The sequence below is a fragment of the Microtus oregoni genome, unplaced genomic scaffold (assembly GCF_018167655.1).
Source record: "Microtus oregoni isolate MIOR12 unplaced genomic scaffold, Mior012 000022F_ref0000154, whole genome shotgun sequence".
In the NCBI taxonomy this organism is placed as follows: domain Eukaryota; kingdom Metazoa; phylum Chordata; class Mammalia; order Rodentia; family Cricetidae; genus Microtus; species Microtus oregoni.
In genome coordinates this window covers 26,794,877-26,819,274 of record NW_024543081.1, presented here as the reverse complement: position 1 = coordinate 26,819,274, position 24,398 = coordinate 26,794,877, and the positions used below count along the sequence as shown (strand labels likewise).

Sequence of the window (24,398 nt, the reverse complement as noted above, 5' to 3'; positions counted from 1 at the left end):
ATTCAAAAATGTAGGCAGTGCCTCAGATAACTTCCCATTAAGGATAAACTCCCTGTAGATTGGCTCAGAAAAGAATCAGATAGTGTCTCTGCCCTTAAAGGCCGTCATTTGTTGCTTCCTTTACCACGTCTGTTTTTCCTAATAAACCCAATTGACAATCCTTGTACCTAATGGAAGGATCAACTGTCTTCAGCTGTCCTCTAAGGTTTTTCCTTGGGCAAGATTTATATATAGCCCATGTTGATTTGATACAGAAAGTCAGGTGTAAAAGAGTTCCTTCTGCACAGTTTTTCTCCATCTGGAGAAACCTTCAAGATGCTCCATTTTAATGCAGGCTATAGGGTAGGAAAATATATCCAAAGGATTTTGTTTCGTTGTTATCTTTAGCACAGTATAGTTGTGCCTGGTTGTGTCAACTTAAATTATGAATCATGTATTATATCCAAATCTATTAAAATAATAGTGCCCTTAAGAATGTTGTGCCCATTTAGTGAATGCCCATTGCAGTCAGGATAGGTGATGGGAGGTTGAAGAAATAGATAAGGATTGGCTAGGGCCTAAAGGGAATGAGAGTAAAAAAATATGAGGCAGGTATGAAAATGCCAATAGAAATGTACTTTGGTAGGGATGTGACCAACTGTGACAGGAGTATAGAGGCATGAGCAAGCATATTTCATGGAGAGAAGTTGTGGCTAAAGAGGGACAAAAGAGGTAAGTTTGTTTTGGGTCTTGAGGGGTGGACTGCAAATAGGAAGACAAAATACTCTAAATGCCAGGGTATATGGAGCAGGGATTTAGGAGAATCATTCCTTGGATTAAACAAAAGATCCTTGCAATTAATCACAAGGAGAGCTGGTAACACAGGCCAAGAGAATGTATGTTGCCTCCCTGCTTTATCTATCTAGCAATTAGGCACAATCACTCACCGAATACATTTGTAGCATCAGACTTCTTAGCAGACTGGTTAAAAAAATCTGTTTAAAACTCTATCAAATCATTCTATTATTTCGGGTATAAAGCTAGCCGGGTGGTGGGATGCAGCCCCGCTGCTCCTCTTACAACATATTATAGAATACATAAATTGTGTAATCATACATACTAGGAAGTACGGAGAAAATAGAGTTGTCCTAGGGGGGAAATTCACAATTGTTTTAGGTAAAAGAATGAGACAATCTATGCAGGAAAAATAGAAAAGATTCAATAATAAAATAATTTGACTTTTACAATTTTTGGATATTGCAGAATAAATTGACATGTGAGGAAAAAGGAAATTTAGACCAGAAGATGAACTATGTAGCTAGATGTACAATCACAAAAACTGGCAGTGTGAGGTCTGATGTGAAATGAACTCAGGGTAATATGGGGACCAGCTTAAGGGGGGATGTTTATTGTCTCGGGGTGATATGTGGGAGGAAAGACGTTACAATTACAATCAAACACTTGTTGGGCATGCAGTCTGTACAAAAGATTCTAAAAATGACTTTATCCCATGTTGTTCAATAGCTAGCGTGACTCAAAGTTAGACACTATTCTTTCATCAATTCTAAGGAATAGGGATGTCCTTGGAGTCATTTCCTATTTCTGGATACTGAAGGCTCTCTCTTCTCTGATGATACACTAACCTGGGAAATCGTGAATACATTAAATTCCTCTAACTGAAAATCTTGGACTCATATGACTTGACAAACTCAACACTACACAAAGTCCTTAGACAGAAAAGCATGTATTCATTAATATATGACTGTTAACTAAGGGACTACTATGTGAACTAAGGGCCTACTGTGCTCCAGCTTGGATGGCTCCATATTCATATTATGACTCTGTCATAGCATACCATAAATTATGTTGGCATCACATAATATTTTCCTCATATAAGAGAAGCAGGGAGAACTTTACACCATCACAACTGGAGAAGGAACTGGGTATTTACACATACAAGTCAGACAAACTGTATCTGTGCCCATTTGGGTACTGCCCAAACCTATGTCATTCTAAACTCACAGGGAAAGAAGGAAAGAAATCAAGCTGACAGTATCCAAAAGTCACTATGGTTGAAAAGGATAATCCAAACACTGATTGATGCACACACAACTTCGTCTCCAACAACTCCAGGTCTTGTAGCAAGCACTACAGTAAGGGTGAGCAGGCAAAAGATAAAGTTGTTCCCACTGTACCTTAGCCTGGGCTCCTTGCTTGTTCAAGGCGTGAAGATGCCATAATTCAGGGTCACCACTGGTGAATGTGGGATTCCTGGACTGATATTCTGAGCTGGCTACTGGGTTGCGTTTTCTTAGGAAAGAAGCACTGTGTGCGTGTTTCATGTTGTGATGCAATGCTATATTTGATTTATTCTAAATTAAAATAGTCATGTTTGCCCCTTTATAAAATGTTTTTTAACCTATTTTTGGTGTATAAAAATGATTTTAACCTTGATTTGCCCACTTAATACTTACTATTTTTTTTTCTGTATTACTAGTTTTGAGCAATCTGATTTGTGTGTGTGTGTGTGTGTGTGTGTGTGTGTGCTTAATGTCTCTTATGTCTGGTGTTGTTTAGGAAAATTCTGATTTATAGCTTTCATCAAAATTGGAAAGAAATGCTCATTAATTATGTAGTTTGTCTTTTTTTTCTTCTTGTGGGAGAGGACTCAAATTATGGAGGTGTTATGCTGCTTAAAATTGGACTTAATGATAGCTTTGATGGCTGTTTTGTCTTGTAATTTATTTTGGACATTATTGATTTTCACCAGTTTTACTCTTATTTTTGTCTATAATGCCTAATATTACTAATTTCCTTCCAGTGTAGTTTTCATCTCACATTTAGTAGTTTTTACTTATAAAAGCTCAGTTTGGATTTTACATATATCTTTCAGGTTTTTTTTAAGCATATGAAATAAAATAATAATTATTTTATTGCCTGTTTGATAGTTATATATAAACACCCAGTTCTGGCTTAATTTCCATTCATTATCTCCTTCATTATCAATAATAGTTCATTTTAATGTGTGGTCATCATTGGTTAAATGCTAACTACGGCAATTTTTTTTTTCTTCCATGAACTGAAACTTTATCTTATTTTTAATTGTTTTATTTTTGTTAAATCCTGGATGTTTTTAAATTCTTATGAGTATTTTCATGATTCGTTCTAAGATATAATAAAACTACAGTATAAAAGTTTCATTTTTTTTAAAAATTACATTTACATCTTATTTAAAGGAAGAATCAGAGCAGAATATAATCTAGGAATAGACACTTAACACCACTAAAGCCTTTAGCTCCTGCTCTGCCAAGCGTCCAGTGGGCTGTGACGTGTTTTAGTCAGTGCAGGGTCACAGGCTATTTTCAGCCCATCTGTGAGCTGCAGATCCTGATTAACTCTGATGCTTTTCCCCATCACTGATTTTTACGTGCTTGTGCCGATTGGGCACTCTGCAGCTCTGAGCCTTTCTCTGTGCAATCCCCTTCTCTATGGTGGTGCACCCTGCAACCTCTAAGCTGCCTTACCCTCTCCTAACTCTTCACTTGCTTCTTCTTAAGGCACAAAGTCACTGTGTTTCATCTGGGTTCACCTCCCTGAGGCACGGTCTGGACAAAGCTCACGGCATTTCAGGACTCAGTCCATTTGCTTCCTACCTCTTGGGAATCACCATCTTCATTGCTTGGTGTTCAGTATCTTACAAGATACAGTTCATGGGCTACGTTTGTTTGTTTCTATTTGTCCCAAGTGAAAATGGAGATCTTGCCCTGTTATTCATCTGAAGGATGAGTAAACATTGTTAAAAAGACAGTAGGTTCTGTCCTGAGGTCAGTCTTTAGGTAATTTTACAGTAACATTACAGTATTTATCTTTTACTCTTAAAAATGTATAAACATGAAGTGGTTTGAAGAACTGGAAAAAATTAAGAAACAAGGAATATGTGTTAGTGTGTCCTAAGATGAAGTCTTCAGTGTGTGTGATGTGGGAAAGAAAGACTTGGACATTAGATGGACTAAAAAACGTGACTCCAGGATGCAGGGTACAGATAGCCAAACCTCTACTGGAAAACTTGCTCTCCTGGACCATAGCAAACCCTGGCCACTATTACAAACGGTGATCTTCTTGAGCAGATGGAAAATGAAGTAAAGAGATTTGGTTCTGAAATGAGGCTTTTCTCAGGGTTGAAGAAGATCACCCTCTGGGTTACACATGAGATCTGCATCCATTTTCTAAACAACTGGTGCCTTTTCCCTTCCTCAGTTGGAACACGGTTTCTTTTCACCGTTTCCTTTATCTTTACTCTTCTCCAGTACGTGACAGGCTTCCAACTTAGAACTTAGTTTTTTTTTGTGCATCATAGAACTGCTTTGTGTTTATAGCAAATCATCCAATTTGGTAGAACGCTTTCAACTAGGCATGGTTTCCCATAGGCTGATGTGCAAACATCATGTTGATAGCAGAGGAAACCAAGGCTCAGAGAAATGACATGTTTTGCTTGGGGAGAGACCCTTGTGAGATCTGGGAGCTGATGAAGCCTTCAGAATTTCTGAATGTTTAATTTCTTCTAGATTGGCACACAGGAGCCTAGAGAGAAACACAGATGTGCAGATTGAAGTGGCAAACTCTAGGTCAGGTCAAGTGGTTTTTGTCACAGCTGGAGAATTAGTTCTTTGACTTTAGTTTGCCGAGTCCTGAGTAAGATGATCCATTGGTTGTAGAGGAAGGTTCTAAATTTCCACTTTATGTTCATTGGATCTTTTAATTGTATTTCTATTTTAGAGTATATTATGAACACCTTTCCACTTTTGAGTATGCTTATTAATAATATATATTGTAGTCTGCACAAGGTTTTTCAGGAGAAAATAATAAATAATGCCAGACATTAAATAAGCAAATCCTGTTTTTTAGGTGTTCTCTATGTTTCTTTTTGTGGATATATTACTCAATTTTCATAACTTCCCAGTGAGCATTACTTTTATCTTTATTTTATAGTTATGGAAACTGAGGCAGAGAGGCAAAACTGTGTGATCATAAAGCTTGCCCACCTGGACCTTAGAGCTAAAAAAAGCAAAAACAACCACAAAAATCCATGAATGCTGTGTTCCCGAGGTGTGAAACTCACATGTATATTCAGGTATAGAGTGCCGACTTGGAGAGACAGGGCACACAGATTAGTACACCATGAACACCTGCTTAATGCCAGACACATGCTAGGAGCTATGTATTTGCCAAGCCAATAGACAGCAAGGTATTCATTTTCCCATTTCATAGATGAGGAAACAGACCAAAAAAAGTAAAGTCCAGCTTAAACAACCTCTGACTACCCACATCTTAGCTTTCCTTTACTTTCAGTGTTGGGATGCTCCCTGTGTTCTTCAAACCAAGAAGTTCTTAGGAAGCTGGTATCACACAGAATCTTATACACTAAGGAGGAAACAGGCTGTGTGGTATTCCCATCCATCCATGCACATCCCCAGGAAGTCTGGTTTCTTCTTCTAGGACTAGGACAAAAAGTAAGGAATCTATAGAACAAGCGACAGTACCAAGCCATTATAACTGAGTTAAAAGAGAAAGAAAGGAAGGAGAGGAGTGAGAAAGGAAGCAAAGCAGTAAGGTAGGAGTGTGACTGAGCAGGATACTCTCTAAACACTAGCTTTATTATTAATTATAACACAGGGGCGGCAGCAGCCTCTCCTGTGTTTGTAGGTGTACACAGAGGATTCAATGGTTCTCAGGCCTATTCTTAGACCCAGAGAGACTACTGAGAGCCTTTTCTCATCTCACATGTTGGAGAACTCTCTGGGTCTGTCACCTCTTAGAGAATCAGGTCTACCCCTGGTCCTCATAATATGGGATTGGGTGGGGTCTTCAAGAGCTATCAGCTAACATCTTTTCTGGCCTAGAAGTTCTACTCTAATATACACAGGTCCAGACTAGCAGATTTTGTAGACTGACCCTAAGACCCATGGATTGATTAATGACTCTGTGGTCAAGAGAGGGCTAAACATGCAACATAATGGCAGGCATCCTGATGAGATGTTGTCAGACCCAGTGGTTTTCCGGAAACTGCCCCTACCATGTTGACTTCGCTTTAGCTGTAGTTTTCGGTCTTTCTTTTTTCTATTTTCTTTATTCCCTTCTTTTTCCTTCTTTCCCTTCCTTTCTTTCTCACCTTCTTCTTCCTTCCCTCTGTTCCCTTTATCACAGTGGGAGCAGTACAATTACTTGACCACAGAGACCCTGACACAGTCTCCTACAGGGTAAGCTTGAATGAGATGATTAGGAGAGAAAGAGACACAAGAAATGGATCAATGTATAATGGGGAAGGTGAAAAGGGAAGAAAGGAAGAAAGGAAGAAGAATGGAGAGAGAACTAGTGAAGTATGGGTAAGGGAAAGACGCAGAGGAGGGAGCAGGCACGAGGATGGAGAGAGAGAGAGAGAGAGAGAGAGAGAGAGAGAGAGAGAGAGGGCGCATAGGGTTAAGAAAAGAGGGAAAGGGAAGGAGGGAGGAAGGAAGGAAGGAAGGAAGGAAGGAAGGAAGGAAGAAGGAATAGGCAGAAGGAACACGGGTTCTGGAGCAGCCTCTAAGACCCTTTGGCCAGTCCTGTGCCCCTGCGCTGGTGGAGGTGTTCATGTCCACCTGTCACCACTGGGAACTTGCAAATAAATACCTCTGGGTAGGAGCAGATATCTGTAAACACAGCTGAGGAATTGAAAGTCAGGTTCTTCAAGGGTATCGACTTGTCAAAATCACACCACAGCTGCGGATTAAAAAAAATAAAAGAACAGCAACAAAAAACAAAAAGACACAGGAACAACAGTCAGTGCGGGTGTTGGGAGGGGGACAGTGTGCTAGCGCTGCTGGCTTTCAGCCAAAGCCAGGGGTAGGAGGGCCTAGAGGGGCTTGCCTGCCAGGAGGGAGGCAGCCATGCCTTTCACCTCTTTTATTTAAACAAATAAGCACCGGCTCAGAAAAAGGCTTCTGTAAGCCAGTCACGAAACTGGGTTAAGATGGCTCTGTTTGCCCTGTCACTTTGGAGTGTGTTTGTAGGGCACAGAAGAGAGCTAGAGAACGGGGGAAGAGGTCTGAGGTGAACTGATAGCTTGTCTCCAGATACAAAGCTGGGAGAATTTAAAGGATCCGAAGGGGACACGCTTTCTAGAAAGACTCTTAACATTGGAGTGATGGGCATCTCCTAGGGCTGGTGTTACCGCTGAAGGCTTTTTGGCATTCCAGGGTCACATGCATTGGGTGAAAACCTCCTCTGTGCCAGACACTTAGTTCAAAAAGCCCCACAATCATCTTGTGAGGTAACTGCTCTCTTTATCCCCAGTTTACAACCGAGAAATTTGAAACTCTGAGAGGTAAAGTAACTTGTCTAGGGCCACCACGCCGGTGACGGATAGAGCTGAGAATCAAACACAGGTCTATCTGACCCCAAAGCCTCCTAGCTTCCTGCCACACCAGTGATGTAATTTTCTCCACTTACAGTTTTTTGGAATCTTTTCGAAATCCTGCACCCCTCTAAATCTACTTCATCAAGAATCGCGATGCTAGGTACCATTTCACTTCATGTAAATCTGAAACTCCATATCCATCCATTTCAAATGCCTTGCTCTATACAACATTCAGTGGATGAGCACAACGATAGAGGATGGCTTTTCCTTTATTTTGTTCGAGTCTTTTACAACAAGGTCAGCAACAGAGCTTATACAGCAAACAAGAGGCAATCTAAGCCCCCACTTCAGATGCCAAACAACAACAGGGAGAGTCTGAAACTTGTGTCAGTGAAAGCTCAAGTCCATTATCACATGCCCAAAGGGCACAATGATACTTTTATCCACAGATGATGCCTCGAGTAGACTGACTCCACATGCCAAGGTCAAGACCAGAGTTAGATCAAGCACCTCTAATCTAGCCTGGGCCATAGACAACACAGACTGTATAAATACAGAAATACCTGTTGTCTTCACGGTCTGACTCTATAGCGAAAACAAAACCACTGAAACGTGAATCATCAAATTAAAAGCATCCATGAATTTTATGGTGGTTGTGGATTCCTCTGAGTTCTATGTCCCGCATCAAATATGAGTCCTCAGAAAGGCATAGACAAGGTACTCAACTTTTCTAAAGCGAAATGCAGTTTCCTCATCCATCAAACGTGGAGAATAATACCCACCTGTTGCACATAGTAGGTACTCAATAAGTGACAGCTATTTTGATTTCATTCCCCCATCTTGCCCTCTTCCCAGAGATGCATTTTAGCACATCAGGTTGAGCATGGGTCATGGAGTCAGACAGACCTTATTAGTAAGTTATTTCATATCTCTGAGCCTCAGTTGCCTCAGCCATAAAGTGGGGATAAATGAGACTTACCTCATAGGGTTTATGTGGGGTTTAAGTAAGAAAAATATGTGATGGTCTTCCTTCAGTGCATGGCACATAGCAGGTAGGTCCTGATACTTAATAAATAAATTACAACTTTTATTTACCATTATAATTTATTGGCTGCTGACAGTATAGAATCTGAAGGCCAGTGAAGGACCTTTGGGATAACTAAGCTCCCCTGGTGGGTTAAAGATAACTTTCCTACAGTAAAATACACACTTCTACAGGGGCCATTATCTTGTCCTTCATCCCCGAGCTTGGGACTGAACTGGTGCACCAATATAAGGTACCATGGAAGGGCAATACAAGAAGCTGCTGGTTCCATAGGCTCTTAGTTCCTGACTCTACATTAGATACCACAGGGCTGAAGGGCTTGGAGGATGCTTACGATATTTAGGACTGCTCCCAGGAAATTAATCAGAATGGAAGCGAAGATGATGACGTTCCGGGCCAGGTACGTTTCATTAATCCAACAGCAGGTTTTGCGGAGGACGAGGGGCAGACACTTATAGTCCTCTGCTGTGGTGATGAGGACCAGGGCGGAGTGCAGCATGATCAGAATGGAGAACTGGATGGTCATCGGCATCAGCCTGCAGGAAACACAGAATGTGGGTCATGTGGGCACAGGTCAGCTCATCCCCACCAAACAGCCCTAACAATCTTGTTCATGTTCTTCCTTCTCCACCCTGTGTGCAGTTCCTCTGGAAGGAATAGGAGATAGTTGGCTTTCTCCCTTTGTCTTTCATTTCTTTCTCTCTCCCTCTCTGTCTCTCTTCTTTTTTTGGAGGGGAGGGGGCATGAATGCGTGTGTGTGCATGAACTTTGTATGAACATTCACATGCATGTAGGGGCAAATGTGATATGTGTTTGTAAGTGGATACATGGAAGGCAGAGGGTGGCATCAGATGGGTTCCTTGGTAACTTTCTACCCATGTGTTGAAAAATCACTAGAACCAATACCTTGCCTATTCTCCTAGTCTAGGTAGCCATGTTGCTCTGAGAATGACCAGTCTCTGTGTCTGCTTCCTGGTTGCTAGAATTACAGTGAACTGACACTCCTACCTGGCATTTACCAGGAGAACTGAACTGAAGTCCTCAGTCACACTTGAATGACTGTTACTTTACCCACGGAGCCTCAGCCTAATTTATATGGCATCTACACCATACGTAGTATTTCATCAATGGGCTGTGGGAGAAAACCCATCACATCCTTTTCCCCTTCATGGAAGGTTTTATGACTCGTTCTCTTTCCACCTACTCTCCTACTCATAAATCAGCTCAGTATTCAGTTGGATTAATGATTATTATGGTTTTCATGGAATATATTACAAGCCATTGCCTCTCTAGGTAAGAAGTATAGTTTACGGCAAGAGTAAGTATTCATTCCTAAGTCATCAACATTCCTTCTGAGAGTACAACCCTGGCTTTAAGGTCTCATGAGACCTTTGTCCCACAGAAGCCTCTATCTATTGAAAACCTGCAGGGTGTCTCTATCAATGTAGGAATCTATTAGTAATATTCTGTCTTTGGAGGTGTCTCTGGTCGCTTTCTATCTTTATCAATCAATTCATCACTAAGTTTACTCCTCTCACTGGGACTTGATCCCTTGTCCTCTGTTTTGTGATTATTTGTGATCTACACTGGTATCTCTTGTTTTCTTAGGTCTCAGCCAGCAAACTGTTGCCCATTATTAAAGGGTGCCTTTGTAGATGAGACGAGACTGTCATCTACTACAGTGATCTGCTTCAAGAGCTTCCATATGCTAGTTCTTTAGACAACTGCATCCACTAACACTCTCTCTTGCTGTCCATCTGCCAGAATAATGATTGAGCTCTATGTGCCAGCACTGTGGAGCCCTTTTATATGATACCTAATCTCCATTCCTCAAAAGAAACCAAGAGACATTAAACCCTCTAGATGAGTGTTTAAAGCTCACAGGAAGGTAGTTTTTCATGGGTAATTCAGCTGATAAGTGTTGAAGTTGGAATTTAAAGTCCTCAATGCTATGTAATTCTACTCCTAATACATTTAAAGAATGATATGCGTATGTTTCCAGTAATTATTTTTGCTTCTCTGGTTTATAATGCTATATATTTGTTAAATAAGCTTTCTTCTCATGCAAGATACCAGAACTAGAACTGTATCTTCCATATCATCTAGGGGATCCTAACCTAGAGGAGAATATGCCTATGCAAATGACAAAATATTATTATGTAGTGAAACATAACAAGTCATAAAGAGCTATCATTTGGAAGGCAAGAATAGGAACCCAGGGAGGCTCCAAGAAGGATAAGATACTTGGGGTTGACTTTGCAGAATTAAAAGATTTTTTTTTGTAATGTAAGAATAAGGGAGAACATAATTAAGGCAGTAGAAGGGCTAGCATTGCCAGTGTGCTTGGAGTTTGCTAACAACCTGTCTTAGTTAATGTTACTATTGCTGGGTTGAAACACCATGACCAAAAGCAAGTTGGGGAAAAAGGGTTTATTTGACTTCTATTTCCACATCATAGTTCATCACTAAAAGAAGTCAGAGCATGAATTCAAACAGGACAGGAACCTGGAGGCAGGAGATGATGCAGAGGTCATGGAGCGATGCTGCTTACTGCATTGCTTCCCCTGCCTTGTTCTGCCTGCTTTCTTATAGAACCGAGGACCACCGGCGGCCCACAGGTGGCACCATGCACAATGGGCCAGGCCCTTGCCTATCAAGCATTAATTAAGAAAAAATGTTCTACAGACTTGCTTACAGCCAGGTATTCTGTAGGTATTTTCTCCAATATGGTTCCCATCTCTCAAATGAGTCTAGCCTGTGCCAAGTTGGTGTGCAACCAGCCAGCACACAACTCAAGTTGGAAAGCTGTAAAGGTGGACAGAAGTTGCTGTGTGTTAGTGAGCTTTCCCCGCCAGGCTCAAGAATTCAAGCCAGGGAAGGTCTTAGCCGGATATTTGAAAGACAACTGAAAAATCGTTTAGAAGAAGATTTGGATAGTTGAAACTGGGCTCAGCAATGGAGGAATACAGGGAACTTCAGCTTCAGAGAAAGCTGTGGGGACAATCTAGTTAGTGTTGTGTGGGTGTGTAGGGGGCCTTCTTGGAAATAAGGATGTCAGGAGTATTTTTTATCATCTTAACTGGGTATACTTAGCAGACGAAGTGATTAGGGGAAGGTCAAATAGTTGATATTTGTTTGCAAATATGTTGGACACAATTAGGTACTGTAGGGACAGTTATAGGGATTGTTGTGTACTTCTGGGCCTGGCGTGAACAGGACATGGTTGTAGATCTGGCAGTGAGGGAATTATCTGAGGAGAATGTGCACAGCAGAGAGTAGTAAGGTTGAAGAGGAATGTGTACAGAAGCTACTGGGCTCGAAGACATGAAAAAATCAAAAGGACTTGAAGAAATGTGGTCAGATACACTGGAGCCACTGCTGGTATGGGGGAGGGGAGGAAAAAATAGAGAGTAACCCAACGTCAGCTTCTTTTGTTTCTGGACTTGGGATCATAGCCTCTGTTCTAATAAGCCATCTTTCCTCATAAGCCAATGAAAACAGCTACATCAACAATGAAGGGCAGAAAAAGAAAGTTTATTCAACATGGCTGCACTGGAGAGAAGATTGTGTGCCTCTTGCTCCTTGCCCAAGCCTGTCTTCTGAATCTTAAAATAAGGTTGAGGTTTAAGTGAGGGTCAGAGTTAAGTGTACTGAACCTGGCCGGCATTCTCTCTCCAGTAAGGAGGTGAGGGAGGCTTCCTTTGTGGCCCAGGCTCTATGCTGCCTCTCTTCCAGCATAAGATTCCTGGGGGCAATTCTACTTTCTTAGTATCCACTATTTCAACATCCTGATCACCAAAGAGGAGTATCCAAAAGTCTCTGCAGAATTTTTTTTTTTTTTGGCTTCTACACTTTTACATAGTTAAGTAATGAGAAGGCTAGAAAATGATAGTCCCGTAGCCTTAGCTATTATTTTTACAATTTTAAAAATGGCACTTTTGGTTTTATGGATCACCTCCACAAGGAATTTCTGAGGGACTCCTAGATAGGATTGTGCAGCAGCACGTTCTTTGAGTGCTCTAGGCAGATGGGTCTCCCCTCACCAATGGGATGAAGAAACACCCCTACCAGAGAAGGCTGTGTTACTTGCTGGCTCTCAGTGAAGCTGCATTAGGCACAGAGGGGGATCACTTCGTTAGGCAGCTCTGCAAAAGTCGAAGCCAACTGCTCAGCTGGCGTGTCTCCACGATGTGAAGCAGCCACTGTGATTAAGCATGGCGTGTGTCCAAGTGTGAGGCAGATGAGAACCAGGAAGAGCAAGTTTGAAAGATGCCCCGGAGATCTGCAAAGCCTTAAGTGGCCATCGCTTCAGGGTATATACAGGGACAGAAAAACATGGCGCTTGGCTTTGTAGTCTGGGCTTTCTAGCCCTGAGCTGTAGGTTGCCATCTGCTACTACTTCTGTTTCTTTGAGGAATGTAGTGGAGCATGTCTTACTGGTGGTTGTGTCTTACACTGGTGTTTCCCAACATCAGGCAAAGATCTCATGTTGGAGTTTTTTGAAGACAGTTCTGAGGCCAGGTGAAGAGTCAAGGGAACAAAGATGGAGGTCATGTGATTTCTTGGCTTAGTCTATCCAAGCTGTTGCCACAGGTTTGCATAGTCATTTGTCTGGGAATCTATAAAAACCAGTTTTCTGTGGGTACATGTCACTCTCGGACTTTTATGTAATGTTTTCAGGACCAGGAGGTCATGTGGTTACACTGAAGATTAGGGGGAAGGGTTTTCACAGAACACCACCTAAATGTGTCACAGTCCTAACGGACACTTTCTGTGATTTACTGGGAAAGGGAAAATGATGTAAAGGGTGGGTAGAGTAGCCCAGGGATAAGACAAAAGCCTTCCTTGTTTGAACTTGTAGTTCCAACAGGACCCTATGTCTATTAGACTTGGAGAAACTAACTAACTCCTCTTAGCATCATTAAAAAAATGCTACAAAACTAGAATTTTTAGCCTTACATTTTAAAGAAGCCTTTGAGGGAATAGCGCAACCTATTCACCCTAAAATAAAAGATCCTCTTTCTTTTGCTGATGAAGTTCAGGATATTAAAGGTATTTAAAGGTATGTGAGCAGAGTTCGGAGTATCAGACAGGCTTTTTCTGCTGGGTGCTGGTGCTACATGGAAAATTCCTCTGGAAGTTTCTTTTTTCATCCCCTCGGTGCTCATTTATTTCTGCACACATAAACATTATCGCATCCTATTGCAGATTTCATCTAATTATAGATCCATCCAGACATCCAGGGTTTCTGCCTTTGCTTTTTTGCCTTGATGCTGCACATGAGAAAAGGAAACCTTTCATTTCTGAAGTCGAGACTCCAAAAGAATGACAAGGGGTTTTTCAAACAGCTCTCTCTGAGTCCTCTCTAGGCATAGAGTTCTAATTACCCTCCGAAGTCTGTGTTTAAAATACAGATTGCAGGGGTAGTACAGCTGACATTTGTTGGAGAGCCAGAGATCAGTTGAGAGGCGTGGCCAGCCCGCAGCAGCTGTGGTTCCATAGGATCAGAAGTTCAGAACATACCCAAAGAGACATTTGTATGAAACCTCAAAATCTGCAAAGAGCCTGTGAGTGCAATCTCACATTTGATCTTGGAGCAACTCCAAGAGATTGGTATTCCTAGCTTGCTCATCAGGCACGTAACTTGTGACTTGGGAAGGAGAAAAAAGCCAGAACTGCCCCAAATGGACAAGATCGATTTACTTGTGGCATTCCTGAGAAGTGGACACTTTTACTCCCATTGTTGAAAACATCTTTAAATATCTATTTTGTTTTTAATTATGTGAATATATGTGTGTTAGTGTGTAGATATATGCACGTGAGTGCAGGTACCCTTGGAGTTCAGAAGAGTTTTAGCGTTAGAACCCTAGGAGCTAGAGTCACAGGTGGTTATGAGTTGCCTGATATAGATGCTGCAAGTCGACCTTGAGTCTTTTGCAAAAGCAGTATGAATTTTCTAGGCTTTTATTGAATGTCTTAACAGGCATTCTAAGGCTAGCCTGCCCACCCCCATCTTACAACAATATAACCCGTTCTTGTGACCCCTGGTGTCTTCTAATATGACTTTAACAATGATTGAAGGATTTTTTTTAAAGTAACAAATTGTTCTAGTCTTGTTTATCCATCAGTTGTCTCCAGAAGACCATAAAGAATAAAACATATAATTATAATAGGGCATATATTAGATTGACTTATAGTCTGAGTGGCTGTTTTTGGGGGTGGAAAACCAGGGAACCATTAGCTGCTCAGTCAATAAATGGCTCAGAACAATAGGAATCAACAGTGCAGTTGTGGATAGAAGTTAGCCTGAGATACCCTGAAAAGTTCAAGTTCATCTTCAAAGGTGTTGCTACATTCAGAGCAGGTCTTCTTAGTTCAGTCCACCATCTCACACGTCAGTCACCTCAGAAAACCCTCTCACAGGCACACCAAAAATGTGCTTTCCCAATTTTCTAGATGTCTCTCAAATCCACTGAGCAGACAAAAGAGATTATCATCACAAGGCTTGTCTTGTATAAGACTTTGTTAGGAACCCTCTCTCCGGAACTAGATCTGCTGCTGTGTTTGAATTAAGGCTGTAACGCTTCAAATGGGAAACCTATATCAGCACTCTGAGACTCAAGTCTCTTCTCTTTATAAAGACAACATTGAGAGTAGCTACATAGGGAGTTTGTTACAGAGATTTTCCTGCGTTATTTTTTTTTTTTTTGCTGTTGTTGTAAAGTGTTTGTAAGTGACTGGCCAATGTCTACGTGTTTGTAGAGTTGACTTTCAAATTTGCTGACCTAGAAGTGATGACGCAACTATGAAAGACTCATCTGGACGAACAAACAAATGACTGAGCCTCTTATAATTCATTGCTTTCTGCACTCATGGTACAACAGATGCAGACTATTCCTGTTTGTGATACTACTTAATTAATATTAGGAAAGATTTTTGCCTAGGCAGAGTGGAGAGAATATTATGCATAGTAAGACAGTCGGAATAGACCCAGGATTGTTGAGCACGTAGGTTTTGGTCCTGGACCGTTAAACACTGAACCTTCGAAAAGGTCAGTTGAATGGTTCCAGGTGAGGGCCCATCATCCCTCAGAGGCAATTCAGCTGCCGTCTTAACCCTTTCATACTTACCTGGAAGAAGGAAGCAAACTTTGAATCGCAGTGATGAACAGAAGAACGATAAATGCACAGACCAAGTTTGACTTGAAAACTTCATCTCTCATTTGAGAATACTGCAATTTAGAAAAAAAGTAGAATCAATTACTTTGTAGCAGAGTTGGGGTTTTGGAGGAGATAAGTTGTATCAGTTTGAGGTTAAGGGGAAACAACAAGAAACAACAATGCAATATCTTCTTGAAAATGTTCAATAGGAAGCTGTCTCTTCTGAAATCTTCATCTCCAGGCCTCCCACAAATTTTCCTCTGAAATCCCAGGAATCAATATATTCCTTCTCTAGCAAAAGGACCCGTGAGGGCTCATGAGTTCATCCAGCTCCTGTCCCAAAAGTTTTTATCATTTAGCAAAACAGAACAGCCCTTGCCATATACCCCGCAGCTCAATCTCCTGTGGACTTTCCTCCTAAACAAAACGAAAGTATTTAAGAATGGTGTTCTATTTGTTGTGAGGTGAGGGGACATAGACAAATGCGTTGTGAGGGAATCTTTCTACCTTCTTCTAAATAAGAACCGTTGAGAATAACGTCACAGAATCTAATGTCACAGCTCACAGGACTTCCACTCATGTAGCCTCTTGCCTCACTGAAGACAAAGCAAGGCCGATGGGTTAATATGCGCATACCATCTGTTGTTCATTCTAGGCAGCCCTGGAAAGTGGTGGTAGCATTATTAGATTACCTAGAGTACTCAGTAATTTCATCGTTGCCTTTAAAAGCTGGTCAAATGTTGGAGATTTGTATTTGCCTCACTCTTTCCTCATTTCCTGAACTTTTGTAGAGTTCCTATGACTTCTTTCCTGAATGTTTCTTACTGATGACATTTAAACAATTGCACATTCATCACTGGCCCAAACTAAAGTTGAAGGAAGTTTTGTGCTTGTCATTTTGTTCAAATACCAAGCTGGTGGAAACAAGTAGGAAGACTGACTTTGTCTCCAGCCCCATCAGTATTATTCTATGAGCAAAGCTGGTTTCTTTGAAGATCACTTCTCTTTTCTGCCAAATGGGGACATAGAAGGTTTGCAATGCTAAAGCATCCTGTTACTTTCATGTTTGAATTTCAGTTCCTTGCACAGCCGTGAAAAGAAAAAAAAATCTGTGCCATTGATGCCAATCAAACATAGAATACTGGGTTTTAGAATAAAATGCTTTGTGACTTTGAAATACAAGGAGAGAAGGCTTATGAAAAGAAAATTCCTAATTGGCTCAGGATGTTAGAGTATCAAGACTGGGCGCTGATTCACTGAGCTTCGTTTTGACTTGTGAAGGTCTGAACACTTGGGTGCCTGGCTATATTAGGTTTGTTATTTGCACCTGCTTTCCCAAATTAGACATTCTTTGTCTCATCTGAGTTCTGTCCTCAAGTGACCACACTTATCTTTCTATACTTCAGCTGTGAGTATGAAGTAAACCAGGGTGTGACTACCTGTTTTTGAACCTTAGCTTTCACACTTATTGGCAACAGAACTTGGGGCATATCTACTAGACTTTGTGTATCTCACATAGCAAATGGGTGTAACAGGAGTCACTCCGAAGGGTTGCTGGAAAATCAAGCTGAGTTCATGTGCACAAAGTGCTCAAAGCCTTGCCATGTGAAGTATCACATGTCTGATACTACAAATCAGAAAGTAGTGCCACATTTTGTTCATGTCTGGAGATGTGGGCCTGGAATCTACTGAAATGTTAACCCTAGAGTTAGTCAGAGCCATGAGGGTCAATGGGTTCTAGATTCATCCTAAGGAAGCTAAGAAATCCAAGTATTTTTGTGGTCACATGGAAGAAAAATCTATTCCAGAGTCTTCCTCCTAGAGGGATGGTCAGGGAAAGTAGTTGCAGATGTGATAGACAGTGCCTCTTGCCTTCTCTATCTCTGTTCTTTTTTTTTTTTTCTGATTTTTTGAGACAGGGTTTCTCTGTAGCTTTGGAGCCTGTCCTGGCACTAGCTCTTGTAGACCAGGCTGGCCTAGAACTCACAGAGAGCCGCCTACCTCTGCCTCCCGAGTGCTGGGATTAAAGGCGTGCGCCACCACCGCCTGGCTCTATCTCTGTTCTTGAGACAGTCCTAAAAATATTTCTCAGTGAGGAGGAAGGAAAACATCCTACTCACCAGGATTCTCCATCTCTAATACAAATAAAAGTGTTAATTATGCTTTTACATCCCTCACATGGTGTGGATGGTTCTTTCAGGGGAAGGAATGGGCAGATAGCTCTCCAAAGTTAAACTGTGCACTTTGTGCCTCATTGTGATCAATATAATAATCTCATCAATGAAGTGGGCTATGTTTAATTTTGTTCAACTTTTATCAACACCAATATTTCTCAATAATATCACTCAGAAATTGGTGTTAGCGCAGTCCTAGGTATTTCTTGTTATAGAATAAGTAAACTATTTTTTTTTTTGAAATTCACTCCATCTTTGGAAAAACTAGCTTTAAGAAAGGGGATTTTCTCACACAGCATTCATTAACCTAAATGAATATGCTTGCTAAATTGAGTCTCAATTGAGATAAACTGTTAATTCTGTGGAAGAGAATTAAGTAATTTGACCCCTGTTAATGTTAAGTTTGTGTATCATATTCCATGGTGATAGCCTAGAGCGTCCTTAGGTTATATTATTTGGACAAATGGAATATCCATAACAAAACACGCATCTACTCTGTTGTTGGGGACTGTGAACCCCCAGATTCTGAATTTCTTGTAAACAACTTGTTTTCCTCTGGTCTGAGACAGCTTGCAGCTGCTTTGAGCACTGAGCAGGAGACCCTAGGGAGTTCCTGATGGCAGGGAAGTGATTTCTGGTGGGTTTGGCTGGGGCGTGGCTATCCCTATGTAAGCTGCTCCTGGACACAATAAAGGGGGCATTCCTGTTTCAAGGATGACCCATGTCTCTGTCTGTGTGTCTTTTTGTGTTTAAATCTACAGCCCCTTGCCCAGCTCATGAACTGTATGGTAGCGCATAGAGCACAGATGGGCATAGTGTGCTACACTCTGTCATAAAATTTAAGTTTTTAAATAATATCTTCTCTTTTTCTCACTTCTAGTCCAATAAAATCAGTAGCAACAATTCTACAAGTGACCATTTGCTCAATCTCGTACCACCTCACTTCTTCCAGGAACCCAATGTGAGAGCGAAGGTGTATCTTTTCATGTTTAAATGACTCACAAAGGAACATGGTCACCTGTGTCCGAGGCAAGCTGTGTCATACGTGTAGAACAGGAAGGCACACTGCTTCCCATCTATAAGACGGTAAGTGGTAGTATCCTTGGTAGGGTATTGGACTGACTATTGCGCAAGCGATGGTGAGACTTAAAGAATACTATCTCTTCCAGGTTCTTTGTTTAGAAGGCCCTGATTGCAGACAATAATGCTTTATCATGAAGGAACGGAATTAGGTCAATGACCTTTGGGATGAAGTCTTTCCAATTCTGTCATTCCTCATCCTATCACTGGAGGCAGAGATGGTATTTCTCACGCTGAACGCCACTGATTTTGTGAGACAAGAGATGGCTAATGGATCTAATAAAAATACACAAGTAAAATGGCCCTTGAAATCATTTGACTGCCTCGAGGCTGGTATAAATGGCAGTATTTTACAAGGTGTTATGAGGATGGGGAGTCCTACAAAGCAGATGTCTAAACAAGGGTAGTTTTATTCTTTGAGTTCCTTTGAAACTTGTCGTTCATACTTGGAAAAGGAGCCCTAAATACTCCTTCTCTTTTAAGACTTACAAGAACAGCAAAAAGAACGAAGAGAAGTCAGATGTTACAAGAGAATCATTCCTTCAAAATAACCTTGGGAATGAGATCATGAGGATGATGAGGAAGTGCCTGATTTAGAGGAAAGAAAACAACATCTGAGAGCCTTTGGTTGATGCTCCACGTTCCAACCTATGCCATCCAAACAATGAATGGAGGGATGCAAAAATTTCTGATTATCTCCAAGAAAAGATGTGCACGGTTGCTTGTGTGCACATATGTGCTGATGTGTGTTTGAGAGGCCGGCATCAGAACCCACCAGAAAGTTCATTCTTTTCCCAAGCATTCTTGGTCAGATTTCAACCTTTTCAATCTACTTCAGTCATAGCAGCCCAAGAGACTATAGTAAGGGGAAATGTCCTGATGTGTCTGATACATCTTTACTGAAACTGGTTAATCCTCCTCATAATTTTGATTTTCTTTATACAGTGTACAGACAACTGAGAGAAATTCTGAACACAGAAAATATCAACTTTACTCCAGCCAAAGCATTATCTAAAGATGTTCTTGGGTGGCAAATCGTAACATTTATGTGGTAGGAAATAGTAATATTAAACGAATGTTTTGAAAGCATTCAGCAAAGAATTTGGTTCGTGTCATGAAAATTACAATGGTTTTCACTGAATAAAAATGAACAAGAGCTAATAGCTGATTTGTGTATTAAATGTGAAGCTCTCCTCAACTTAACTTCATATGCCTTCAATGTTTTTAAGAGCTATTTTTTATTTTTCTGCTCTTTCAAAACCATCTCATTGGACAACTAAATTCTTGACTGTTAACCTCTTTGCTTTCTTCTGTGTGCATAGCTCAGCCTTAATCCCATTTCCACTGTGCTAAGAGGAAAGCTATTTCATGCATGTATTTATTTGTTTATTTGATTGACATGTATCCATATAGAACTAATTAGGTGATAGAGTGCCCTAGTGGTACCCAGTCTTTCTCAGTGTTTTCCATGCTACCAACAACATGTGGCAAATCATTTGTCCATGTGTATGCATATGTGTAGGGGATGGACAGGGGGTAAAATAATTGCTTATGAGTTTACACTCTCCTTTTTTTCACTCCTTCAAGGTCTTTGTGACATGAATTGCTATATAATCACTTCTGTGTATCATATCTTTTACGGACTGTATCACAAAAATACTTTAAGCTACATGAAAAGCAGGCACTCTGAAAATGTGGGATTTTGCCATTATAGAGCTGGATAGTCTGGGCTTAGGAGACATATTGAAATAGATTTGAATTTCATATCTGCTGCCTTGGAAAAGGTACTCAAATTCTCTGAGGCTTCTACACCTGTCAAATGGTAAAACTAACACCTACACTAGAGGTGTTGTAACAATACACGAGGTGACAAGTATAAAATACTTATGATAGAGCCTGTTGTGATGATAAGGGATGGGATGAGAATGTTTCCTTGTAATGCTGCACCCAGAAGCAGTTTACTGCCTGCACATAAGCATTCACTGCATTTCTCCTGCACAACAACCTCACCACTCATGGGTACTTTGACATGCATTGTTCGGATGCGAGTGTCAGTGGCTGGCCCAAGAGCACAAAAAAGAGTGTAAACTCCATGAGAACAGAAACTGTGACTTTTCATCTTCCTCCAGTGCCAGGAAGATGACGGCAAGTAGAACCCAGGCGAGCAGAGCATGAAGTGAACAGATCAAATGCTCTGAGCTATGCCAGATGGACTGGCCCGAAATAACATCAAAGGTGGTTAGAAAGACAGTTCTTGCAGGAACGTGAAGAAACTCATGTGGGAAAGATATGAAAACACTTGGGTGGCTTGTTGTCATAGGAAGAGACACAGCCTTAGGAGCTACTCAAGTGCTGGATGCTCTTAGATAAACAGCCCGTCTTTCTCATTCTTCAGTCACATCCCTGAAGCCAAGGCATCCAGTGTGCCTGCTCCAATGATCTAGAGGCAGTGGTGGGAATACCTCTCTTAATGAGTGACAAATCTGTGCTTGATTAAGTGGATAAAGATTGGAATCCAGGTACTCCAGGATACAGGACATATTAAGAGTGAACCTTCTACTGATTTTCATTAGTTGCTTTAAATAGCTCTGGAACTGTAAAGTTTATTCTGAGGGTTTACCATCATCCAGATTTGGATTGGTATAAAAATACTTAATTTATTCAGATATACAGTGTATGACGTCATCTACTCCCCCAGCTCTGTATGCCAGGCTAGCTGTTCCTAGAGCTGGAGCAGAAGCTCTGAGGATTCTCCTGTCTCTGCCTTACATGTCCCTGAAGGAGTAATGGGGTTACAGATGCTTCCACTAAGTTTCCAGCTTTTATATTAGATTCTGGAGGACCAAACTCAGGTTCCCAAGCTGGCACAGCAACTGTCTTTACCCACTGAGTTATCTTGCTGGCCCTTAATTTATTATACTAACTCCTATGGGCAGATGATTATAAACATGTCAGTGAGGTCAAACCCTTTGTGGTGTTTCCTGGCTTGTACTGACAGGTGCTGGGCTCAAGTCACATTTACTGGGTGACCAGGTGTATGCCTTTTCTTCTTAAACAAAGACTAAATATTTTTTTTAACATAATGAGGATATTTTTGCATGAGTACAAAAATATCTGTTGGAGTGACAGAAGGCTATTAACCTGACTGTCTCTGCTACTATAAAATAATAAGCAACTCTTTGTGCCTGATTTTATTTCTAAAGGGAATTTGAATCAAGGTATTTTTTTTTTCTTCTTGGACCACTGACAGCCTCTCAGAAACTGTCAAGTTCATACTGGCTCAAGTGTTGTCCTAGGGACCTTTCGACATGAGCCACTCCTAATTATGCCCACTCAACCAAAGGACAAAGGAATAAGGCTGAATTTTCAGAAAAACTGAACCCACCATGAATATGTCTTGAAATACGTATCCTCTTGCACAATCAGAATTGTAAGGGCAGTTGACCAACAGGCACTTGTATTTCAGATAAGATCATTGAGCAACTCTGCAGTCTGTATACTATGTGCCAGGATGAGGAGAATTGGCACAGATACAGAAAGAGGCTTTCTCAGAGGGAGATGTTTCAGGATCAAACAGATGATGTCAGAATTGGAAGAAAGAAGGAAATCTCAATTTCATTAATATGCTTTGATTTTAATACCTAACCTACTAAAATGCCAACATCAAAAGTCAAAATGCCTAACCAATCACAGAATATGTATTTATCTTTTCCTAATTTTTATTCTACATAAAGAACTTGGCCCATTCTAGTGCAGTGCATAGCTTATGGAACTTATGGAGCTTAGGAAGTTCTTTCCAAATAAGTGCCCAAGCCATTAAACTCTCCAAACCTCTAAGGGTTTTATTCAGGTTTCTCTGGTTGGGAACATCCATCTGTAGCTGTCATTTTCATCCTAAACTTCCTTCAGAGAGTCTTGTTTCAGAAGTGAGTGAGGACCAGAAGTTGAGACATACTATCTTCCTTCAAGAACTATACAAACAGAAGGAAGCAAGATGGGTGACTCCACCAAGGACAAGTTCTTTGCTGGATGATGAAACCTCACGACTTCCAAGACATAGGTGGATGTCGTAATAAAAGACAGGGAGTTAAGATAAAGAAATGCTACCCAAAGAACAAATATGAAGATCAGAAGGCATCGAGAAAGACCTTCAACCCCAATCACAATTAACAACAAAAATCAATAAAATGATGCTATTCACTTTTTATCAAATTGATATTTTTAAGAAAGTATAGGCACCCATCCTTAAAGAAATTTCATAGTGTTTATGAAATACTCTAAAAGCACATCTTCTATTTGTGTCTTTAAGATCTCACCTTAAGTAAAGAGCAAGCATGAATGTGTTTAACTGTGAAAATGGCCATGGAGACAGAGTTGGAAACTCACTATAGTGAAAGACTGAAAATGTAAGAAAATGGTCTAAACATGCAATGGGACAGCATACAGTTACTAAAATTATTGTCTAATTAACTAGCAATATGGAAAAGACTCAAGCACAGAATCATTAAAACTGCTCCTGGCCCTTATGCACAGAATAGTCTGGTTTATAACAATGCACACATAAGCACATCCCTTTAAGCCCTTGATGGATGATGCTGACAGATCAAGAAAGATTTCATTTTCTTTATTTCCTCATATACTTAGTGTGAAATAGTGCTACTAAAAATACATCATCAACGTTATTCTCTCTCTCTCTCTCTTTCTCTCTCTCTCTCTCTCTCTCTCTCTCTCTCTCTGTGTGTGAGTGTGTGTGATATGAAAGCACATGTTTGAGCATTGAGTGTAAACACTCATCTGTCATGGTTCATGTGTCAGCAGACAAACTTTGGTGGTAGCCCCCACCCTCTACCTTATTTTAGATAGGGTCATGTTGACACTGGACCAAGAACTCCCAGCTATCTCTGCCTTTCATATCACTAAAGCAATGAGCTGTGCGCTTAGCTTTGCATGGGTTCTGAGGATCCTTTTACAGCAAGTGCCCTGCCCACTGAGCCTTCACTATGGTACAAACGTATTGTTTTATGTGAGGAAAACCCAATATTATCAAACATATTTAATAAACATGTTTAACTTCTATATCACTTTTTTGATGTCCTAATCCTTGAGGGTCCCCAAGATCTGTGAGTTCCATTGAAATATAGTTAAACTTACTAAAGAAAGGCCAATTTTCTCTATGAAATATTGGACTTTTGGTAATTGAGCCCTCCTTCTTTCATCAGAGCTCTGTTCAAAATGTCCTCATGAATTTGCTGGTAAAGAAAATTTTGAGCATGGATTGTGATTTGGCCAAGACCACAGGAAATGGGTGAATTTTCTTTTTGTGGGTGTTTATATGTTTCTATGATGTGTGTGCATTTATGTGTACACATAGGTCAGTGGGCAATATTGAGTGTTGGTCCTCACTTTTCTCTTTGTTTGAGACAGGGTGCCTTTTCGGTTTGCCACTATATAACCAGCCTTTTGGCTTGGAAGTTTCTGTGGATGCCCTTTTCTGCCCTTTTCATCTTTTTTTTTAAATTTATTTATTTATTAAAGATTTCTGCCTCCTCCCCGCCAACACCTCC

At 40.7% G+C, this 24,398-nt stretch overlaps 1 protein-coding gene across 3 annotated transcripts in view; it reads right to left on the bottom strand.

Moving 5' to 3' along the window:
* Positions 1-24,398, bottom strand: part of Adcy8 (adenylate cyclase 8) — a 206,341-nt gene that overhangs the window by 44,076 nt on the left and 137,867 nt on the right. For 2 of the 3 annotated variants that reach the window (XM_041672605.1, XM_041672607.1), the window contains 3 exons: positions 15,551-15,651; positions 8,755-8,956; positions 6,649-6,738 (listed from right to left, as the gene is read on the bottom strand). In XM_041672605.1, coding sequence (XP_041528539.1) covers positions 6,649-6,738; positions 8,755-8,956; positions 15,551-15,651 — 393 coding nt within the window. The remainder of the gene's footprint in view (positions 1-6,648; positions 6,739-8,754; positions 8,957-15,550; positions 15,652-24,398) is intronic. The other variant, XM_041672606.1, reaches the window with a different exon arrangement.